The sequence below is a fragment of the Carcharodon carcharias genome, chromosome 3 (genome assembly GCF_017639515.1).
Source record: "Carcharodon carcharias isolate sCarCar2 chromosome 3, sCarCar2.pri, whole genome shotgun sequence".
In the NCBI taxonomy this organism is placed as follows: Eukaryota; Metazoa; Chordata; class Chondrichthyes; order Lamniformes; family Lamnidae; genus Carcharodon; species Carcharodon carcharias.
The window spans coordinates 135,233,347-135,254,944 of NC_054469.1; the positions used below are offsets into that span (position 1 = coordinate 135,233,347).

Consider the following 21,598-nt stretch of genomic DNA (forward strand, 5'->3'; position numbering starts at 1 on the left):
CCATTACTGTTAATGCCTAGGTTTTTTGTGAAATCCCCAGAAGAAGAAGTTAAAATTATTCAGCCAGGAAGACAATTTAAAGGTTTCTTTTATCTCATGCCCTGAATTATGTGTGAAATTTTAACATAGATTCTGAATTAGTAGTAAGAAAAGTAGAACGTGTTTTTATCTTTTGCAATTGGAATTATATTCATAACCTCAACATTTTAGTTAATTTGGCTCATGCAGTTTCTCATTAATCGATGTTTAACGAGAATTTCTACATCTCATGCTGCTCTACCAACATCAGGAATTACTTTAAAAATTATTAGATGTAACATAAAATCAAACTATTAGATTTTACAGAAGAAATTGAAATGGTTCAATGTGACATTCATAACAAACTCTGTTCTTCTGAATGTTTTACATGTTTAAATATGCAGCTTCAATTCCTGAGCATTTTATTACTAACAAAATCAACTAAAAAAATACAAGCAAGCTATGCAGTTTTCAGAGTTTGCAACATATGCCTTTCATACCATTTGCCATAATTTAAATATTAATCATCCAAATACCTATGCCTTCACAAATCAGTGTTTTTAAAAAAAAGTTTTAAAAAATGAAGGAAAATGCCAAAAAATCTTTACTCTGAGGTTTTTTTATTATGTTTACGCAGAACCAGTTCAGCTCATTTTCAGAAATTTGTTAAATTTGGTTTTATTTTGCTGATAGTTTTTCTTTTAAAATATCCCTAGTTATTAATGTTATGAACTCTGATAAATAATAAAATAAGACTCCTGGCACCAAAAACAAAATGTCTGAGTGAAAATTTGCTTTAAGTGAAATTTAAGCACTTTGAGATGATGATTTCATCTTGCAAGTCCCAAAAAAGAACGATTGACGCTTTTGACATAAAACAAGGGCATTAGTTGCATGCATCAGTGCACTGTGCTCACAGACAAATGCAAAGAGGATGGCGTTGAAAAAAATCATAGCGATCAATCATTGGTGGGACAAATAATTTATGCTAATGAAATTACAATAATTAGTAGTCGCACAATGACCCTTTGAGAAGCCACAGCTGTTAAAGTCAGGAAGTGCTGTCACCACTGAGCTTATCTGAACAGACGGGACGAATTGTGAATGAAGGATAGAGCAGTCATCAAAGAGTTCTGTTCTGGGGCGATTATCGTTATCTGAAAGCAGTGTGAATTACTACCAGCTGCTCTCTGACTGACACTGTCCTCCATGCTGTGCTGTTTTGTTAAGTTAATGGCAACTGCCGTTTTACCCCTTGAGATGTGTCTTCTCAAAGCAATTTTAGTGCTACGAAGATATAGGTTTAGCAGATTGGTTTCCGGCGCAAGTGTTTTGAATTGGGTATGCTGCTCCACAACAAAAATTGAATTAATATATTGTATTGGTATATGCAGCCATTTTTACAGGGTTTGAGACAATTTGACAAGCAAAAATTGTACTTCTCTTTAATCAGAATAAGTATCCCTTATTCTAAGTGTTAAACAATTCTTCACCCTCACAAAAAATGTGATAAAGGCATACACAGCCCAGTCAACCCTGCAAAGTCCTCATCAGTAGCACATGGAGACTTGTGCCAAATATAGGAAAGCTATCCAGTGATTAGTCAACCAACAGCCTGACAGTCACACTTACAGAATCATACCTCAGCCAATGTGCCAGGCTCTTCTATCACCATCCCAAGATATGTGATGCTGCACCAGCAGGACAGAACCACTGGAGGTGACGGCACAGTGGTATCTAGTCGGAACGGAGTGGCCCCAGGGAGTCCTCAACATTGATTCTGGAGCCACGAAGTTTCATGCCATCAGATCAAACATAGTGGGGCAAGGAAACCTTCTGCTGATTACACCTATAGTCATCCCTCAATTGATGAATCAGTACTCCACCATGTTGCACACAGTTTGGACAAAGAACTGAACGTATCAAGGGCACAAAATGAACTCTGGGTGAGGGACTTCAAAGTCCATCACTGAGAGTGGTTTCATTACTAAGTCAGCTGTCCGAGACCTGAAGCACACATCTCCTAGACTGGCTGTGGCAGCTGGTGAGAGAACTAACAAGAGTGAAAAACCGACTTGATTTTATCCCCAAACCTACCTGTGATAGATGTATTTATCCATGACAGTACTAGTCAACAAGGCATAGTCCTTGTGGAGATGAAGTCCTGTCTTCACAGTGAGGACATACTTCATCATATTGTGTGGCACTACCACTTTGCTGAATGGACTCAGAACAGATCTAGCAACTCAAACCTAGGCATCCATGAGGTGCCGTGGGCCATCAGCAGCAGCAGAACTGTATTCAACTACAATCTGTAATCTCATGACCTGCTATGCCCTTCACTCTACCATTGCTATCAAGCCACAGGATCAGCCCTGGTTCAATGAGGAGTGTAGGAATGCATACCAGGAGCAACACACACATACAGAAAAATGAGGTGCCAACCTGCTGAAACCGTAACACAGGACCACATGCATGCTGAGCAGTGGAAGCAGCATGCTATAGACAAAGCTTAAGCAATTCCACAACCAAAAGATCAGATCAAAGTTCTACAGTCCTATCACATCCAGTCATGAATGGTCGTTGACTATTTAACAAGTAATAGAGGGAGGAGGCTCCAAAAACAATCCTATCCTCAATGATGGTAGAGCTCAACAGATAGGTGCAAAAGACAAAACTGGAGCACTTGTAACCATCTTAGCCAGAAGCGCCAAGTGGATGATCCATTTTAGCTTTCTCCTGAAGGCTCCACCACAGCAGCCAGTCTTCAACCAATTTGATTCACTGCACATGATAGCAAAAAACACCTGAGCGCACTGGATACAGCAAAGGACAAGGGCCCTGACAATATCCAGTCAGTGGTAATGACAACTTGTGCTCTAGAACAAGCTGCACCTCCGACCAAGGCATTTCAGTACAGTTCTGCAGTGGTTCAAGAAGGCAGCTTACCACCACCCTTCTCAAGGGCAACTGGGGATGGGCAATAAATGCTGGCCCAGCCAGCGAAGCCCACGTCCCGTGAATGAATAAAAAAAAGTTACACCACTGGCATCTGCCTTCTCAAGGTTTTCCGCGCTGTATCGCCCATCCCTGTCACATCCTGCCTTGTTAATTATGCATTCATGGGGAACACACCGGATCACTGGCAAGGGGGCTTGGATTTGCCCGCCACACCGTGACCTCAGTGCTTCCTCACTCCAGGCACCATATTTAAAGCGCACTAGAGAACAGCCTACTTCATTTCTGCAGACCAGAACTACTCCAGGCAAGCAGGGGCCCTGAAAGCATAAAAGACGGCAGCCCCTAAATTCAGTGACGCCTCTCTGGCGGACACAGTGGAAGGCTGCCGCAATGTCCTGTACCCCTGCTCTGTCTATAGGAGGTCCACTAGAGTCACCAATCCAGCCTGGGAGGCAGAGGCAGTGGTGATCAGTGCCACCAGAGCACAGAGGAGGTCAGCTATCCAATGCTGGAAGAGGATGAATGATCTCATCTGTTCTGCCAGGGTAAGTCAACCACCTCATCACTCTCAACCCACACACTCACAAACCCATCACACACCCACAGGGATCTCATACCTCAAGGGACAAAATCACTAACTCTTACACACACCCTCACATCTCCATCAGGCTCATATCCTCTGGAGCTCACGCCCTCATCCCATCCATGGCTGCGCTCACCACACAAGCATTCCATGCAGTGCCATGTGTCCCGCTTACACTCTCTCCATCTGTTTTCATGCAGAAGAAGCTGGCTCACAACAACAGGGGGAGGTCCCAGACTGGGGGTGGAGTGGACCACATTAGGCCCCTCACTCACTGTGAGGAACATGCCATCACACTGACTGATGAAGATGTGGACCCTGCCTGTGGCGATGGTAAGGTCGGTGGTGAAGGATCCTGCACCATATCATCTCTCTCTCAATGCAACTGTGAGGGCTCTCTCTCCTACTTTTGACTCTGCCGCCTTGCACTACTTATCTCTACGTTGGTTCACAGGGAGCTCTGCCAAGCGACTGACACCCTTAGCCAGCCAGCCTCTCAGCTCCATCCAGGTCCTTACCTCCAGCCAAGAGGACACCTCCTCCATTGAAGAGCTGGAAATAAGCTGCCTGGAAGACCCGTCACAGCACTTACCACACCCTGCACCAGCGCAGAGACACATACCTCAGTGGGACCTAGATATAGAGCAGTTCACAATCTGATGGTCACCGCATGGACACGTGTCTGCAGCAAGAGGAAGAAGGTTCAGCCCAGCTCCCCAGCACTTGGAGGACTGCCATGGAAGAAGCAACAGTGAGGTCCGAGTCAGATTCTGAGCCTCTGGATTTGGCCTTACAACTCATCACGGAGAGTCAGCAGAAGATGGGGGAGCATCACGCAGAGCTGTTGGAAGCTCTCAACAGAGTGGTACATGAGTCAAAGGAGTGCGTCTGCCTGCTCTCTGATAAGTGGCGCCCACATGTGCGTGCATGGAGGTCTCCATGAGAAAGATGGCAGACGCCATGGAGACACTGGTGCAGCAGAACGCAGAGATACATGTGGACCTGCATTCCGCGGTAGCCATGGGTGAGTTCCTGCATTGGCAACGTGAGAGGGGAAACGGAGCATCTCTTCATCCCTCTAGGCGTCCTTCCCCTCAATGAGGCAGGCCAGGGCCCTCGGGCACCCGAAGGGAGGAGGAGCGGCAGCTGGACACCCCTGGGTCATCCACTCAAAAATTTCAGAGGCTGTCCTCTCCCTCCAAGTCGCCTTTACCTGTGAGCCCCTCAACCCCATCCTCTGTCATGGCAGAAGAAGCAGTTGGCCCACAGGAGGACAGCCAGAGCAAGCCAGAGCCCTCAGGGCCTCACTTCTCCAGGGAACGCAAGCCAAAGTCATCAGAGGCAACAGGGCCAACCATTGCACGGGCTGTCTCCACTCCTTCTGCAGTTTTCAGGGCAGCAGCTGGAAGAAATGGTAGACCTAGAAAAGTTAAGAATTTCTTACCACAAGTGGTTGCATGGGTGAACACATTTGGTCACTTTATAATCTGAAAATATATTCACTTTCACTGAAGAATGTGTAATGTTGTCTTGCAGCTTCATTGACGGGCTTCACGAGTCCCCCACTGCCTCCTCCATCACTAGTAATTCAGCTGCATGGAGCCAGCCCACAAGTGAATCTGGAGGGAGAAGTGTGTGACTGGGCCTTTTAGGAGCCTCTTATAAGCATTTTCCCACATACACAGAGCCTTCCTCCATCACACTCATCTCAATGTCCCGAGCATTTTTAATGCGGCCTGCTGGGGATCTCTTTCAGTTGTCCATCTGAGCTGATCTGTATCTCCGCCCACCCACTGATCACACTCCCATGCAGCACTTGTTCCTGCCCAACACAAGGCTCCCCTCACTTTCGATTTGAAAAACATGGTTGTAGTCAAGTTTCTGCTCAGCTCCCCCATCGTCTCCCCTCCCCCAGTCACTCTTGTCCTTTCCCCCATCACTGTTGACATCCTGGCATCACCTCCCACCTCCCGCCATCACCTACCAACTAGAACCCTTTCTTTCCAGGATGTCCAGTTGAATGTGTATGTTCTCTACCTTCCTGAGAACCCCATCCCCATCTACATTGACATCTCCAACCTCCTCCTTCCCACCCCTAGAGTTCGAGTCCCCACCAACCACCCTCGCCGTCCCTTCTACTGTTACTGTCGCACACACTCTCCCAACCTTCCAGCTCGTTCAGCCCCCATTTCATATTCACCATTCGCTCCTACCACGCCCAGCCTTATTTCACTCTCCAGGAGACAGTCATTGACTCCACAGACCCCTCCCTTGCACATTCACCTGGACATTTCCCCCCCCCCTTACTTCCTCCTCTCCTCTTGCTCCCTTCTCTCCCCTTACTCCCTCCTCCCTCCTCCACGCCTATTCCTTCCTCCCCCCCTCCGAACACTTTCCCCTCCGACCTCCTTCCCCCCCACCAAACTCTTTCCCTTACACCATCCTCCCCCTTACACTTAACACTCCAGTTGCTGCATTCTCCCCCTTTACACCCTCCCAACCTCACCCCCCCAACATCCTCATCCCCCTGACAGCTTCGTCCCCCTGCACCCCGCAACCCCCTGCCAACGGTACACCTTCCTCTCCCAGTCAAATTAGACCTTCCTCTTGCAACCCCCCCCCCGCCCCTCCCGTTACACCCTCTCCCACTCACAACTAGAGCTTCCTCTCTCCCCCCCCTTGCTGATCATCTGTAGCAGCCCATGGCCAAGACTGTGATACTGTGATGTTCCAAAGCAGACCCCAGACATCAAAGGGGATCCCCGACCTTTAATGAGCTGCTTCATGGCAGAGCCGTGTCCATGAGAATCCACCCAGCATGCAATGCACATGCTCCTCCAGGGTCCTGGAGCTGTAGGGCTCCAGCATCTTCTGGTCCTCAGATGTCCATAACAAGGCCCTAATGGTAAGTCCCAATTTCTGCACGTCACACTTGCCCAGACGTGTTCTAGGCCGGCGAGTTTTCTTGCTGGCATAAAGTTAAATTTGGCGCGGAGGTTTGATTCCGGTCGGGTCTTATTTTGCATCCCTCCAGTGGGATTGGTGTTCCGTCATGGTGGACACCATCGGATGTTCCCACTGTGCTTTCACGTCAGCGTGAAACCAAGTTTCGGCCTTCTCGCCAAATTGTCCGTTCCCCCCCCCCCCCCCAAAACCTGCTATGACGCTCAAAGCAAACGGGGCAGGAAAATTCTGGCTCAAAACTTTCATTCCAGCTGAGGAAAAGCATGACCAATGAAAAGTTTAAGAAACACTAGATGAAGCATTTGAATTTTAAACAAAGCTTTAATTTGTTACACTTATCCGCAGCTTCAATAATTTATCTGTCCATATCTAAAATCAATTGTGCCTGACTTTTATCTAAAGATGCTAAGCATCTAATGACAGTGTGATGGTGAATTATGTATGGCCTTGCTTAGTGTTTGTGTACCTCATTTAATTCATATTAATTGATTTTTGGGCATCTGTTGATTAATTAAACTAGCTACATGTGTACAAGATTCATTAGATCAACCATTAGATGTGATGTGATATAAAATAAAGCCAAACAAAGGACATCAAGAGGACGATGTGGTAAAAAATCTGTAGTGACTCGAGTATTAAAGGAGAATGTAGGCTCAGGCATGGTAGTTTTGCTACTGAATTAATAATCCACAGGCCTGGGCTACTGATGTGAAACCTGAGTTCAAATCCCACCATGGCAGCTGGGGAATTTAATTTCATTTAATTAAATAAAAATAGAATAAAACTAGTATCAGTAATAGTGATCATGAAATTACTGGAATGTTGCAAAACATCAGCTTGCTTCACTACTGTCTTTCATGTACAAAAATCTGTAGTCTTCACCTGCTCTGGCCAATATGTGATTCCAAAACCACAACAATGTGGTGGACTCTTTGCCTAGCAAGCCACTCACATTGCTAAGTCACTACAAAAAAGTCTAAGAATAAAACCCAGCCATACCACTTGGTATTGACCCAGGCACTGCACATGTCAGACCCACAACCAGCCCAGTTGACCCTACAAAGTCCTCCTCGTTAAAATCTGAGTACTTATACTAAAATTAGGAGAGTTGGCCCACAGACCAATCAAGCAACAACCTGACATAGTCACAGTCATATTCACATTATCATATCTTTTAACCAATGTCCTAGATTCCTCCATCACCATTCCTAGATACTTTCTGTCCCGCTGCCAGACAGACTCATCAGCAGTGACCCATGGAGTCCTCAACATTGGCTCCATATCCAATGGAGTCTCATGGTATTAGGTCAAAAATAGGTAAGGAAACTTTCTGCTGATTACAACTTTCTGTTGTCCCTCAGTACTGATCAAACAGTACTCATCCATTTTGAACAACAATTGGAAGAAGCACTGAGGGTATCAAGAGCACTCTGAGTGGGGGACTTCAGTGTGCATTACCAAGGGTTACTTGCTACTGTCACAACTGACCAAGCTGGATGAGCCTGTACATGCAGCAAGTGTGAGAACCAACATGAGTGGAAAACTTACCTTACTAACATATCTGCTGCAGATGCATCCATCTGTGATAGTATTGGTAGAAGTGACATCTGCAAGTCCTTTGTAGAGATAAAGTCCTGTCTTCACACTGAGGACACCCACTATTTTGTTTTGTGGCATTATCACCATGCTAAATGGGATTGTTTCAGAACACATCTAGAGCTCAAGACTGGGTATTCATGGGGCGCTGTGGGCCGTCATCAGCAGCAGAATTGTATTCTATCATAATTTCTAACCTCATGGCCTGTCACATCCATCACTCTACCATTACCATCAAGCCAGGAGATCAACCTTGGTTAATAAAGAGCATAGGAGAACACACCAGAAATAGAACCCAGACATGCCTAAAAATGGGGTGCCAACCTGCTGAACCAACAACACAACACTAAAACATGCTAAAAAGCAGAAGCAACATGCTCTAGGGAGTGCTAAGCAATCCCAGACCATCCAGTCCAATCAAATCTTTGCAGTCCTGCTTCATCCAGTTGGGAATGGTGGTGGACCATTTAACAAATAATGGTCAGAGGTCCATGAATATCCCCATCTTCACTGAGGGAACATGAATGTAAAAGACAAGGATGAAGCATTTGTAACCAATGGATGTTCCATCTCAATCTCTTCCTGAGGTCTCCAAGATCACAGATGCCTGTCTTCAACCAATTAGATCCACTCCATGTGGTAATGAGAAACGGACGAGCACACTAGATATTGCAAAGGTTGTGGGCCCCAACAACATCTCAGCTGTAGTGTTGAAAACTTCTGCTTCAGAAATTGCCATGCCTTTATTAAAGCTGTTTCTGTACAGCTACAACAGTGGCATTTATACGACAAAGTGGAAGATTTCCCAGTAATGTAGGGTCCTCAAAAAGCAGGACAAATCCAATCTGGCTTATTGTCACCTCAACTGTCTAGTTGCAATCATCAGCAATGTAATGGAAGTATCATCAAGCAGCATCTACTCACCAATAATCTGTTCACCGATGCTCAATTTAGGTTCTGCCAGGGCCACTTGACTCCAGACCTTGTTACAGCCTTCATCCAAACATGGGCAAAATAATTGAATTTCAGAGTGTTGGTCCTTTATGCTAAGGCAGCATTTGACCGAGTGTGGCATCAAGGAGCCCTACTAAAATTGAAGGAAAAACACTCCACTAGCTAGAAGGTTGTTGTGGTTGTTGGAGACCAATCATCTCAGGCCCAGGAAATCACTGCATCAGTTCCTCAGGATATTTCCCAGGCGCAACCATCTTCAGTAGCTTCATCAATGACTTACCCTCCATCTTAAGGTCAGAAGTGAAGATGTTTACTGACGATTGCCCAGTGTTCAGTTCTATTCACAAATCCTTAGAGAATGAAGCAGTCCATGACCCCACGCAGTATGCCCTTGCTAATATTCGCCTTGAGTTGATAAATGGCAACACTTGCAATACACGAGTGCCAGATAATGACCATCTCCAACAAGCCACACGGTCTAACCGCCTTGCCTTAACTTCAAGAGGATTAACATCACTGAATTTCCCACCATTAACATCCTGGGGTTATTGTTGGCTAAAAATGTAAGTGGACCAGCCATATAAATACAATGGCTCAGACCTTCCAGTCTCTGGATAGTCAGAGACCGGACATTTCCCGGAAGATGTGCTATGGGACCCTGGGAAGTCCCAACCCAAGGACTCTATGGGAATCACCCAGGAAATTTGAACTTCCGATAGGCAATTCCGCTACTCCCAGGACCCTCCAAAAAAGTCTACAAGTCTGAGTCAGTCGGAGACTTTGGACAGTTTCAACTTACTTACCTGGGTAGTTACCCGGGAATGTTAGACAGGAAGAAACCAAGTCTAATACCTGGGTAACTGTACAACTGATCCTGATCACACACACTGGCCTCCCCGACTATCCCCCAACCCCCCGATCCCCTGACTACCCCCTACCTCTAGTTCACCCCTCCACTAACAATCCGCTGACCCCAACTGACTAGCCCCCACCATCTGACTCCGTCCCCGCGACCCAAACTGACTAGCTCCCAACCCAATTCCCACCCTACCCCCCCCCCAACCCCCACCCCCCCCCACCCACCCTGACCCACCTACCCAATCACCCACTCTACCTACCTTGCACCCTACCCTTTACCCACTTACCTCACCCATCCTAACACCTTACCCACCCTACCGACTTACCTTACACACTTACATTCTCTCCATTGCTGTTTTCAAAGCAGTTTGGGGACATTTAAACTCTTTACTTACTGAATACAGCATCCAGTGCTATAAAAAAAAAGGGCTATGGTTTCTGTGCAGATTCTCTGTGCTGTTCCTTATGAGATTTGCTACACTGGGTCGGATGTGAAGAATCCTCCATTGAAAGACTGTCCTGAAATATTGGATGAAGGTAAATGCATTTTTTGTCTGATCAGGGTCGGAAATAAGGTTTCTGATCCTGATTGGAAGACCTGGGCCTATGGTTACAAGAGCAGATCAGAAGCTGGGAATTCTCTGACAACTAACTCCCCTATCTACCAGGCACACATCAGGAGTGTAATGGAATACTCTTCATTTGCCTGGAAGGGCGTGGCTCCAGTAACAGTCAAGAAATGCAACACCATCCAGTACAAGGTGGTCCACTTGGTTGGCAACCCATCGACCACCTTAAACATTCACTCCCTCCACCACCGATATGCAGTGGCAGCAGTGTGTACCATCTAAAAGATGCACTGCAGCAACTCGTCAGGGCTCCTTCGACAGCACCTTTCAAACCCGCGACCTCCGCCATCTAGAAGCAAAGCAGGCTCAAGGGAACACCTTGACCTGCAATTCCCCCACCAAGGCACACACCACCCTGCCTTAGAAATATATTGTCATTCTTTCATTATTGCTAGGTTACAATCCTGGAACTCACTTCCTAACTGCCCTATGGATGTACCTACAAGTTCAAGAAGGTAGCTTGTCACTACCTTCTCGAGTAATTAGGGATGGGCAATAAATGAAATATCCACATCCCATGAGCAAATAAAAAGAAAAGCTGTGCAAAGCATCATCTATGTGCAGTATTTGTAAAACTTACTTCAGTCTCCAAGAGTAATCTACTTTGTAATTGGCTATCATAAAACTGGAAGTTTAATTATTGAATAGGTAACTATACAAGAGATCCTTTGTCCAGCTTTCACCCTCTCTGCCAGGCAGGAATCAGGCGACAAGGCAATGAAAATCGCAATGCAACGTTCACGGTCCCATTTATGTGTCCACTGGGTTACAATTTTGGAGGCTGCTCGCAAACAGGGGAGTGTTCCCATACTAAACAGATATGAACCTACTTGAAAGTCAGGGTTCTATGACTTAGCCAATGGAACTTTAGGCTACTGCTGAACAGAGTATTTGATGAGTAGGCCTTGCCCAGTGGAATTAAACAACTTAACCTGATTTCTTGGAAGAGACGATTGGAGGTTGCCGCAAAAATGGAAACAATTTCTGCAACAAATTAGTGACTCACCTTGCTCGTTCCACGTCATATGAATGTAGATCTCTCCCCTGCACAAAATGTCCCTTCAGCTTGGCTCCATAAAGGAGCCTCTAGATTTATCGCTTTCCCAGTCAGCAGCTTATCAGTCAAATTAAAGTGAGGCCAAACCGTAAAAATTGTTCGGGGGTCTCACCAATTACATCAGATAGGCCTCCAGATCACAAAACCTGATGTTGTCTGATATTTGCCTACAATGCTTTTTGAAATGGTTCTTATGATTAATATAGAAATTACAATATTATCCAGTTACATTTAGATTTCCCCCATATAACAAGATGTTGCAATATAAAGATAAATATTAAGGAAATTCATTGCTTTAAATCACAATTTCTTCCTGACTCAATATTGCGATCTCGTAAGGTTTAAACAGTTCAGGTACCTACCTCTTAGTCTTCTGTGAATATCTATGTCAGTGCTTTTCAGTTATAAATGAAGTAATTACTGATTAAAAGTCCAATGTCTACTATTTAAATAACATATTACTGAGAACAATGTGAGATTTCTTTTTTATAATTAGATTGAAATGCCTTCTCTTCTTCACTATTTTGAAGCCAAATTTGCAGGATTCCATCAGTCTATTCATGGCTTACATTCACACCAGTGTAAATGAAATGAGTAAAAACTACCGCCAGAATGACAAAAGATACAATTACACAACTCCTAAGAGCTTCCTCGAGCAGATCACACTCTACAAAAACTTGCTGCAGAAAAAACAGAAGGAATTAACGCAGAAGATGGATCGCCTTCTAAGTGGTATCCAGAAACTAAAGACGACAGCATCACAGGTAAACATGGACTGGAATGTTGCTGCATTTTTAAATTTTATATAAGTAACACAGTAAAAGGATGAACCTGGAGTTAATTGTAACAAGGACAAATGACTCACAAAAATTGTGGGCAAAAAGTAGGCAACTTATGGTTTTCTCAGCACGCTTGGTACATGCTACAGTAATTTGATTCCTTAATTAAAACAAAAAGTCCGCAAGATTTTAATAGTGGGGCAAATACATCCAAATTAGACTAAATTGGTAAGCTTTACACCAAGAAATTTGAATCTATCTCCCACATGGAAATCTACATAGCAGACATCTGAATGCAGCTCACCAGCAAACCAGAGAACAAATAGTAATACAGTACTCAATCTCAAGTCTAAAATTTTTCCTTGTCATGTACACGTCTTGGTGCCACACATTTATCCAGTTTTGTTTCCATAGTGGTTTGTGGATTGGTTTAGATAGAACAGCTGTGAATCAGGACTGAGTAGATACAAGCCAAACATAAATAAAGAGACAGAAAAACAACCAGTTGGAAACTGCTTATGAAAACAAAGAATCCTGAATGACTCTCTTATAGCATTTTATCATGTCTCTCAGAAACATCTCAACGTCTTTGCCATGCAGTGAATTATTGTTTGAATCACCTTATTTCTGTTGACAAATAAATAGTACTTTGCTACCTGTATAACTGAATGTACTGATTATAATTTTGAATAAAACATTCCCCACTTTTAGAAAGCAAGATGCACATGTGTTGAGCAGACATTTATTTGACAGGGTTATTCTTTTGGCTAGGTGGAAGATCTGAAAAGCAAGCTTGCATTTCAGGAGATTGAATTGAAATTCCGAAATCAAGATGCTGAAGCTCTAATAACTAAAATAGGATTTCAGACAGAGAAAGTGAGCCATGAGAAGGCAATTGTAGATGCAGAGGAGCATAAGGTCTGTATTTCTGTTTTATTCCAATTGTCTCCTCTCTTCTAACGTCACTGGCACTGAAATTCTGACCTTAGCTTGCTTAATTTTTAGTCAAATGTTAAACTGAGAAATGGAATTGTTCTCTTCAATTGCCATAATTTTACATAAATTCCCCTAAACAAACAGGTGCTTTTTATTGAAGTTCTACATTCAGTTTGTTTCTGCTTGTGAGACCTGATTTAAAGACCTTGGGGGAATTTTACTGCCCCGCCCACCACCGGGATTGTCCGGTCCCACCGAAAGCCGGGCTGCCAAATCTCCCGCGGCGGGTCCTGCCACAACAGGGCCGGAAAATCCCGGCCCATGGGCCGTAAGCTTTGAGCTCCCCAGCGTTGGAATTGGGGAGATGTGCTGGGGAATCCCACTTGGAAGTCCCCAGGTAAGGATTTGCACGACAATTGCCTAGAAGTACACAAATCCTCTGGACAATTGCCCTGCGCTGGGAACCATCCGAAAATGTGCTTTAAATTGCAAACTTCATATGGTTCTGCCAGTGTTACAGCAATAGTTACTCAGATAAGGTTAGAAGAATTAAAACCCCTTCTGACTTCTGGGTAACTATTGTAAACACCCAGGCCGACCCCCACGGGACTTGTCCAGGCCCCCGATCTCCGACCTGTCCCCCCCCCATCTGCCCAGCCCTCTGAGCCCCTGACCTCTGACCCCTCCCCACTGAAACCCCCCCCACCCCCCATGCATCTCCGACCCCTCCAGAACTCCAACTCCCCTCACCCCCCGACCTCCGACTCCCTCCACCCCCTGACCCCCCCCACCACCTTCCCCGACTTCCAGTACCCCCCAAACGCCCGACCCCTGACAACACCCGCCCCGCTCCGTACCTCTAACACCCCCCCAACCCCTGCCACACCCGAACTCCGAACCCCCCCACCCCCACAAGCCCCCCAGACCTCTGAGCCCCCAACCCCAACCTCCGGCAGCCCCCACACCCAGTAGACCTCTGACGCCACCCGCCCCCCCAACTCCTGCGAAGAGTCTTTTAAAGCAGGCCCCAAGCAGCTTTGGTGAATAGAAGGGTCAGCGTAATTTTCAAGGGCAGCTGGTAAGTGAGTATTTATTTCTTCTAATTCCTGCGGGCCATCAACTTCAACGCTAGCTGGAATTTACGGCCCCATGTATGCTCAGCCCTAAGGTGGGTCCTTGGCTTATAGTAGCCTTTCCACATCTGTAGGTATTTCATCTATTCAGGCTGCTTTATTTTATTTATTGCTGCCCTGTATGTGAGTGATGGTCAGTAGGATGGAAGTTTTTTAACGGAGGGTAAATAGGTAGAGGTTCAGATGATGATCTGGAAGTGGGGGGTTTGTGGGGGAAAGGGTAATTCAAGGAAAGCATTGATTAGTAATATGCTGCTTTATAGTTCTATCTGTAGGCTAATGTTCCCAATCTGTACCAGTAATACTGGGCATGTGCAGCATTGAATGATCACCATGCTAAAGTGCATGAAAATAGCATTCAGTCCTGTTGACATCATAGTCTTCAAGTTACATGCATGCATGAGGCTGCAATTCATTTCATTCAGGCACTCTGGATGCCTATATTTTATTTAGATAGGTGAGAGTGGAGCCAAAGCAAAGACCACTCAACTGATAGTAGTTTCCTCTGTAGACAGTGTATGTCTTGGGTTGGGAATAAAATCCAGGGCTGCCAGAGCAGCTGAAAAGATCCGGGTGATCATTTTATATCTTTAATCATATTGCTTAATGCAGTCCCCTGGCCAGTTCTGCTTCAGGGGGACCCAGCCACAAATTCTTAAGTCTTCAGTTGAGATGCTATTGGGTGTCATCTAGTAAAGGCTCTAGGGGAAAGAAGCCCAGGAAGGGCTAGAAGAAGCCCTTGGCAGTGTATCCCACCTAGAACCCATTAAGGACTGCCTTCTGAAATCTGGGTTACATTCTATATGTTGGCACACGCAACACTTCTCACACTCTTGCTTTTTTCTTAAAAGGTAGCTGATAAACAAGCACAAGGAAGTAGCACCTCAAACCCAAAAGTAGCTGCTCAAAATCACTAGTCAACTACCACAGAATCTCATGCTACAGATAAGAATGAAAAGGCCATAACAGTGGAAACCAATGGCACCAGTGGTGACCGTAAACAATAAGTATGTAGTCAAATTTGTTGTCAGTGAGAAGCTTCACTGATATGCAGAATGATTTGGAGAACGATGAGGGAACACGTGAACTATAGCAGAATTATTTGGGGAAAGCTAAGTGCCAGTGTAGCAGAATGATTCCGAGATGGGAGCCTTTGTAGTTCTATAGGAGAGTTACATGTCGGTGATCAGCTGAGTTGAGTTTGTTGCTATAAGGGCATCATGATGGTGGGGAATTTGACAGTGGGCACAGATTCTGGTTAGCTAAAAATCCCTTTTGAACTGTCTGGCAACTGGCACAACTCAGTTATTGCTTTGTGAGTAAGGTGAAACCTTCTGAAGCATTACAGAGATTTGCCATCAAGTAAGCTGTTGCATTCTCACCCCATCCACCTATTGCCATTTACATGAGGTGGGATGAGAATGCAGTAGCTAAAGACACCAAGGAAAATCTGCTGTTTTGAAATAGAAACTAGGAGCAAGAGTAGGCCATTCGGCCCTTCGAGCCTGCTCCGCCATTCATTATGATCATGGCTGATCACTCAACTCAATAGCCTGTTCCCACTTCCCCCCATATCCTTTGATCCCTTTCGCCCCAAGAACTATATCTAACTCCTTCTTGAAAACATACAATGGTTTGGCCTCAACTACTTTCTTTGGTAATGAATTCCACAGGCTCACCACTCTCTGGGTGAAGAAATTTCTCCTCATTTCAGTCCTAAATGGTCTACCCCGCATCCTCAGACTGTGACCCCTGGTTCTAGACTCCCCCACTATCGGGAACATCCTTCCTGCATCTACCCTGTCTAGTCCTGTTAGAATATTATAGGATTCTATGAGATCCCCCCCGCCCCGTCATTCTTCTGAACTCCAGCGAATATAATCCTAACCGACTCAATCTCGCCTCGTATGTCAGTCCCGCCATCCCAGGAATCAGTTGGGTAAATCTTCGCTGCACTCCCTCTATAGCAAGTACGTCCTTCCTCAGATAAGGAGACCAAAATTGCACACAATATTCCAGGTGTGGTCCCACCAAGGCCGTGTACAATTGCAGCAAGACATCCCTGTTCCTGTACTCGAATCCTCTGGCCAACATACCATTTGCCTTCTTTACCCAGGTCTCGTTGCATATTCCCCTCTCTCAATTTATAGCCATTCAGATAATAATCTGCCTTCCTGTTTTTGCTACCAAAGTGGATAACCTCACATTTATCCATATTATACTGCATCTGCCATGCATTTGCCCACTCACTCAGCTTGTCCAAATCACGCTGAAGCATCTCTGCATCCTCCTCACAGCTCACTATCCCACCCAGCCTAGTGTCATCTGCAAATTTGGAGGTATTACATTTAGTTCCTTCGTCTAAATCGTTAATATATATTGTGAATAACTGGGGTCCCAGCACCGATCCCTGCGGTACCCCACTAGTCACTGCCTGCCATTCGGAAAAAGACCTATTTATTCCTACTCTTTGTTTCATGTCTGCCAACCAGTTTTCTGTCCACCTCAAAAAACTACCCCCAATCCCATGCGCTTTAATTTTACACGCCAATCCCTTATGTGGGACTTTGTCGAAAGCTTTCTGAAAGTCCAAATAAACGACATCCGCTGGCTCACCCTCATCAACTCTACGAGTTACATCCTCGAAAAATTCCAGTAGATTTGTCAAGCAAGATTTCCCTTTTGTAAATTCCTGCTGACTCTGTCCGATTCTGCCACTGTTTTCCACATGATCAGCTATTAAATCTTTTATAATGGACTCTAGAATTTTCCCCACCACCGACATCAGGCTGACTGGTCTATAATTCCCTGTTTCCTCTCTACCTCCCTTTTTAAATAGTGGGGTTACATTAGCTACCCTATAATCTGTAGGAACTGTTCCAGAGTCTGTAGAATTTCGGAAGGTGACCATCAATGCATCCACTGTTTCTAGGGCCACTTCCTTAAGTACTCTGGGATGTAGATTATCAGGCCCTGGGGATTTAACGGCCTTTAATCCCATCTATTTCCCCAACGTCATTTCCCTACTAATACTGATTTCTCTCAGTTCCTCCCTATCACTAAACCCTGTGTTCCCCAACATTTCTGGTATGTTATTCGTGTCCTCCTTTGGGAAACAGGGACCCAGATGTGGGCCTTAATACCCACCTTATCCTCTATTTCACTCTGATGGCTGCTCCATGTACAAACAAAAATGAAGGACTTAATGAGGAAAATCAAGCCTTAAATCTCAGTAAGTCCTAAAATGTACTCAAAAAGAAGGCAGCAAGACTATCGAATGATCATTAAATATATAATAACACTCCTCTTTGTAGGTAGCAGCAAAACAGGCTGAAGTAGTTTTGAAGCAGAAAGAATGCGAAGACAACCTTATCAAAGCTGAACCTGCACTAGTGGCAGCTACTGCTGCTCTAAATACCCTAAATAAGGTAAGGTCATATGGTCACACCTCAGCAGCATTGAAATGGTATATTATGTTTTTCAACCTGAGGATAGATATTCAACGACTCCTGAAAATTGCCAGATCCACGTGTCTTTTGCTTTTCATGTGTGTCATTATTACATTGCTTGGGCTTGCAATTCTGGAGCTTTGAGTATAGGGGCCCTTTAGCATTGCAATTGGGGTAGGTGGGCCAAAATTTGGGGGAGGGCCTTGTTCCACTGGGCTTCCACCCTTTTATTTGTTGTTGGTAAATTGGGATAAAAGTGGATTTGGCCTGCAGTCTGTATCACCAAAAAGAATAAGAACAGCATTGTCATAGGGGCACCTATCCAAGTCACACATCAACCTAAATGAGACAAAACATTTGTTGTTCCCCCATCATCATGGGATCAGAATCATGGAATTTCCTATCTAATTCCCTATCACCAGCGTAGATGCCGCATCATGAACTGCACCAGTTCAAGAACAGGGTCAAGCACCATTTTGTCATGTCATTTGGGGAAGGGCAACAGATGTGGCCTTGCCAACTTTACTCACACCCTGAGAACAATTTTTTTTTAAAAAAGTAACACTTATTATGAAAAATTGAGATATGCAAATACAATATTTATGCTGTAACAGTAGTGTTGAGCTCATGTGGACTTACATTTGTTATAAAGTATAACATTTTCTGCTATTTCTATTCTAGATGAATTTGACAGAGTTGAAAACCTTCCCCAATCCTCCTGTGGCAGTCACAAACGTTACTGCAGCAGTTATGGTGCTGTTAGCTCCCAAAGGCAAAGTACCTAAAGACAGAAGTTGGAAGGCTTCCAAGGTCTTCATGGGAAAGGTGGAATCATTGTACTATTTAAAACTTGTTCCTTGGGAGCAGTAATTTGGATTTAAAAGGTTTAACAAGATAATTGGTCTAAACAGTGGAAGAAAAGAATAAAGTAGCAGATATGTGAAGAAAAATAAAAATAAATCAAAGGGAGGAATTTAATACATTTGATGTAAGTTAAAATAGTTAAAGGAGAAAATAATGAGACACATGGTTAAAAAAACCCTCAAGAATCTGGTGACTTGCACATCACGGTATTAAAAGAAGCAGGTGTAGAAATTGTAAAAGCATTAGACAATCTTTCCAAACTGCCTTGATTCAAGAATTGTGCCCTTGGATTATGAAAATGCCAATGTCACTCCATTATTTCGGAAGGTTGGGAGAGATAAAACCAGGAAATTATAGACCTATTAGTCTAACATCAGTTGTGGAGAAGTTATTAGAATCTGTTATTAGGGATAGAGTGACTGAGCACTTGGAGAAATATGAACTGATCAGAGAAAGTGCTGTAAGGATTTGTAAAGAGTAAATCATACCTTACTAACCTAGCTGAATTTTTTGAGATCACTAATATGGTGGATATTAATGTCTATGGATATTTTTTATATGGTCTTCCAGAAAGCATTCCACAATCTACACAGATAGTTGGGGAAAAATAGAAGCTCATGAAATTGGAGACAGCTTTTTGGCCTGGAGAGAACACTGGTTTGTGATAGGAAATAAAGACGGAAGATAATAGAAATACATTTTTCCATTTGGCCAAATGTGACCAGTGGTGTTCCCCATTGTGTTACACAGGGGCCTTAGCTTGTCAGTATGTGTATAAATGACTTAAATGAATAAATAGTGAACACTAAGCTTGCTGATGAAAATAAGTTAGGTAGCACAGTAAGCAATGCACATGGGAACAGAAGGTTTCAAAGGGACAATGATGAATTAAGTGAGTCGGCAAAAAAGTGGCAGGTGGAGTTCAAAGTGGGAGTACAAAGTCTTCCATTTTGAACCTGAGAAAGATAGATGAGAATATTTTCTAATGGTGAGAAGCTAAGAACTGTGAAGAAGCAGTGAAGTTTAAGGATCCAAATACAGAAATCTATATAAAAAAAACTAGCGAACAGATACAAAAAAAATCATTTACAAGGCAACAAAATGTTGACCTTCATCTCAAAAGGATTGGAGTGTAAAGGGATGACAGTTATGCAATAATGTATAAGATTCTAGTTGCATGTTATTAGCAAAATTCAGGTGCATGGTATAAAAGTAAATAGAACCATAGGACACTACAGCACAAAAAAACAGGCCATTTGGCCCTTCTAGTCTGTGCTGAAATATTATTCCACTAGTCTCATTGACCTGCACCCAGTCCATAACCCTCCAGACCTCTCCCATCCATGTATCTATCCAATTTATTCTTAAAACTTAAGAGTAAGCCCGCATTTACCATGTCAGATGGCAGCTCGTTCCACACTCCCACCAATCTCTGAGTGAAGATGTTCCCCCTAAACCTTTCCCCTTTCACCCTAAAGCCATGTCCTCTCATGTTTATCTCTCCTAATCTAAGTGGAAAGAGCCTACTCGCATTTACTCTGTCTATACCCCTCATAATTTTGTAAACTTCTATCAAATCTCCCCTCATTCTTCAACGTTCCAAGGAATAAAGTCGTAACCTGTTTAATCTTTCCCTGTAACTCAACTCCTGAAGACCCGGCAACATCCTAGTAAATCTTCTCTGCACAATTTCAATCTTACTGATATCCTTCCTATAGTTAGGCAACCAGAACTGCACACGATACTCCAAAGTTGGCCTCACCAATGTCTTATACAACCTCACCATTACATCGCAACTCCTGTACTCAAAACTTTCATTTAAAAAGGCGAGTATGCCAAAAGCTTTCTTTACAACCCTGTCTACCTGTGACACCACTTTCAGGGAATTATGTATCTGAACTCCCAGATCCCTTTGTTCCTCCGCACTCCTCAGTGCCCTACCATTTACTGTGTATGTCCTTCCAAAATGTAACACCTCACACTTTTCTGCATTAAATTCCATCTGCCATTTTCTGGCCCATTTTTCCAGTTGGTCCAGATCCCTCTGCAAGCTTTGAAAGCTTTCTTCACTGTCCACAATGCCTCAATCTTAGTGTCATCAGCAAACTTGCTGATCCAATTTACTATATTATCATCCAGATCATTGATATAGACAACAAACAACATTGGTCCCAGCACAGATCCCTGAGGCACACCACTAGTCACAGGCCTCTAGTCTGAGAAGCAATCATCCACTACCACTCTCTGTCTTCTCCCACACAGCCTATTTCGAATCCAGTTTACAACCTCTCCATAAATACCAAGTGTCTGAACCTTCTGAACTAACTTCCCATGTGGGACCTTGTCAAAGGCCTTACTAAAGTCCATGTAGACAACATCCACAGCCTTTCCTTCATCTACTTTCTTGGTAACCTCCTCGAAAAACTCTACAAGGTTTGTTAAACACGATCTACCACACACAAAGCCATGCTGACTATCCTTAATCAGCCCTTGACTGTCCAAATAATTGTATATCCTATCTCTCAGAACACCTTCCAATAATTTACCTACTACTGACGTCAGGCTCACTGGCCTGTAATTACCTGGTTTACTTTTGGAGCCTTTTTTAAACAACGGAACAACATGAGCTACTCTCCAATCCTCCGGCACCTCACCCATGGCTAAGGACATTTTAAATATTTCTGCCAGGGCCCCTGCAATTTCTACACTAGTCTCCTTCAACGTCCGAGGGAATATCATGTCAGGCCCGGGGGATTTATCTACCTTTATTCGCTGTAAGGCAGCAAGCACCTCCTCCACTTTAATCTCTATATGTTC

The 21,598-nt window shown here is 44.2% G+C and overlaps 1 protein-coding gene across 1 annotated transcript in view; it reads left to right on the plus strand.

Moving 5' to 3' along the window:
* The window catches only part of LOC121276335 (dynein heavy chain 11, axonemal-like), a 564,873-nt gene that overhangs the window by 361,362 nt on the left and 181,913 nt on the right, over window positions 1–21,598 (plus strand). The window contains exons 56-59 of the mRNA XM_041184616.1: window positions 12,151–12,384; window positions 13,171–13,317; window positions 17,783–17,896; window positions 18,599–18,742. Coding sequence (XP_041040550.1) covers window positions 12,151–12,384; window positions 13,171–13,317; window positions 17,783–17,896; window positions 18,599–18,742 — 639 coding nt within the window. The remainder of the gene's footprint in view (window positions 1–12,150; window positions 12,385–13,170; window positions 13,318–17,782; window positions 17,897–18,598; window positions 18,743–21,598) is intronic.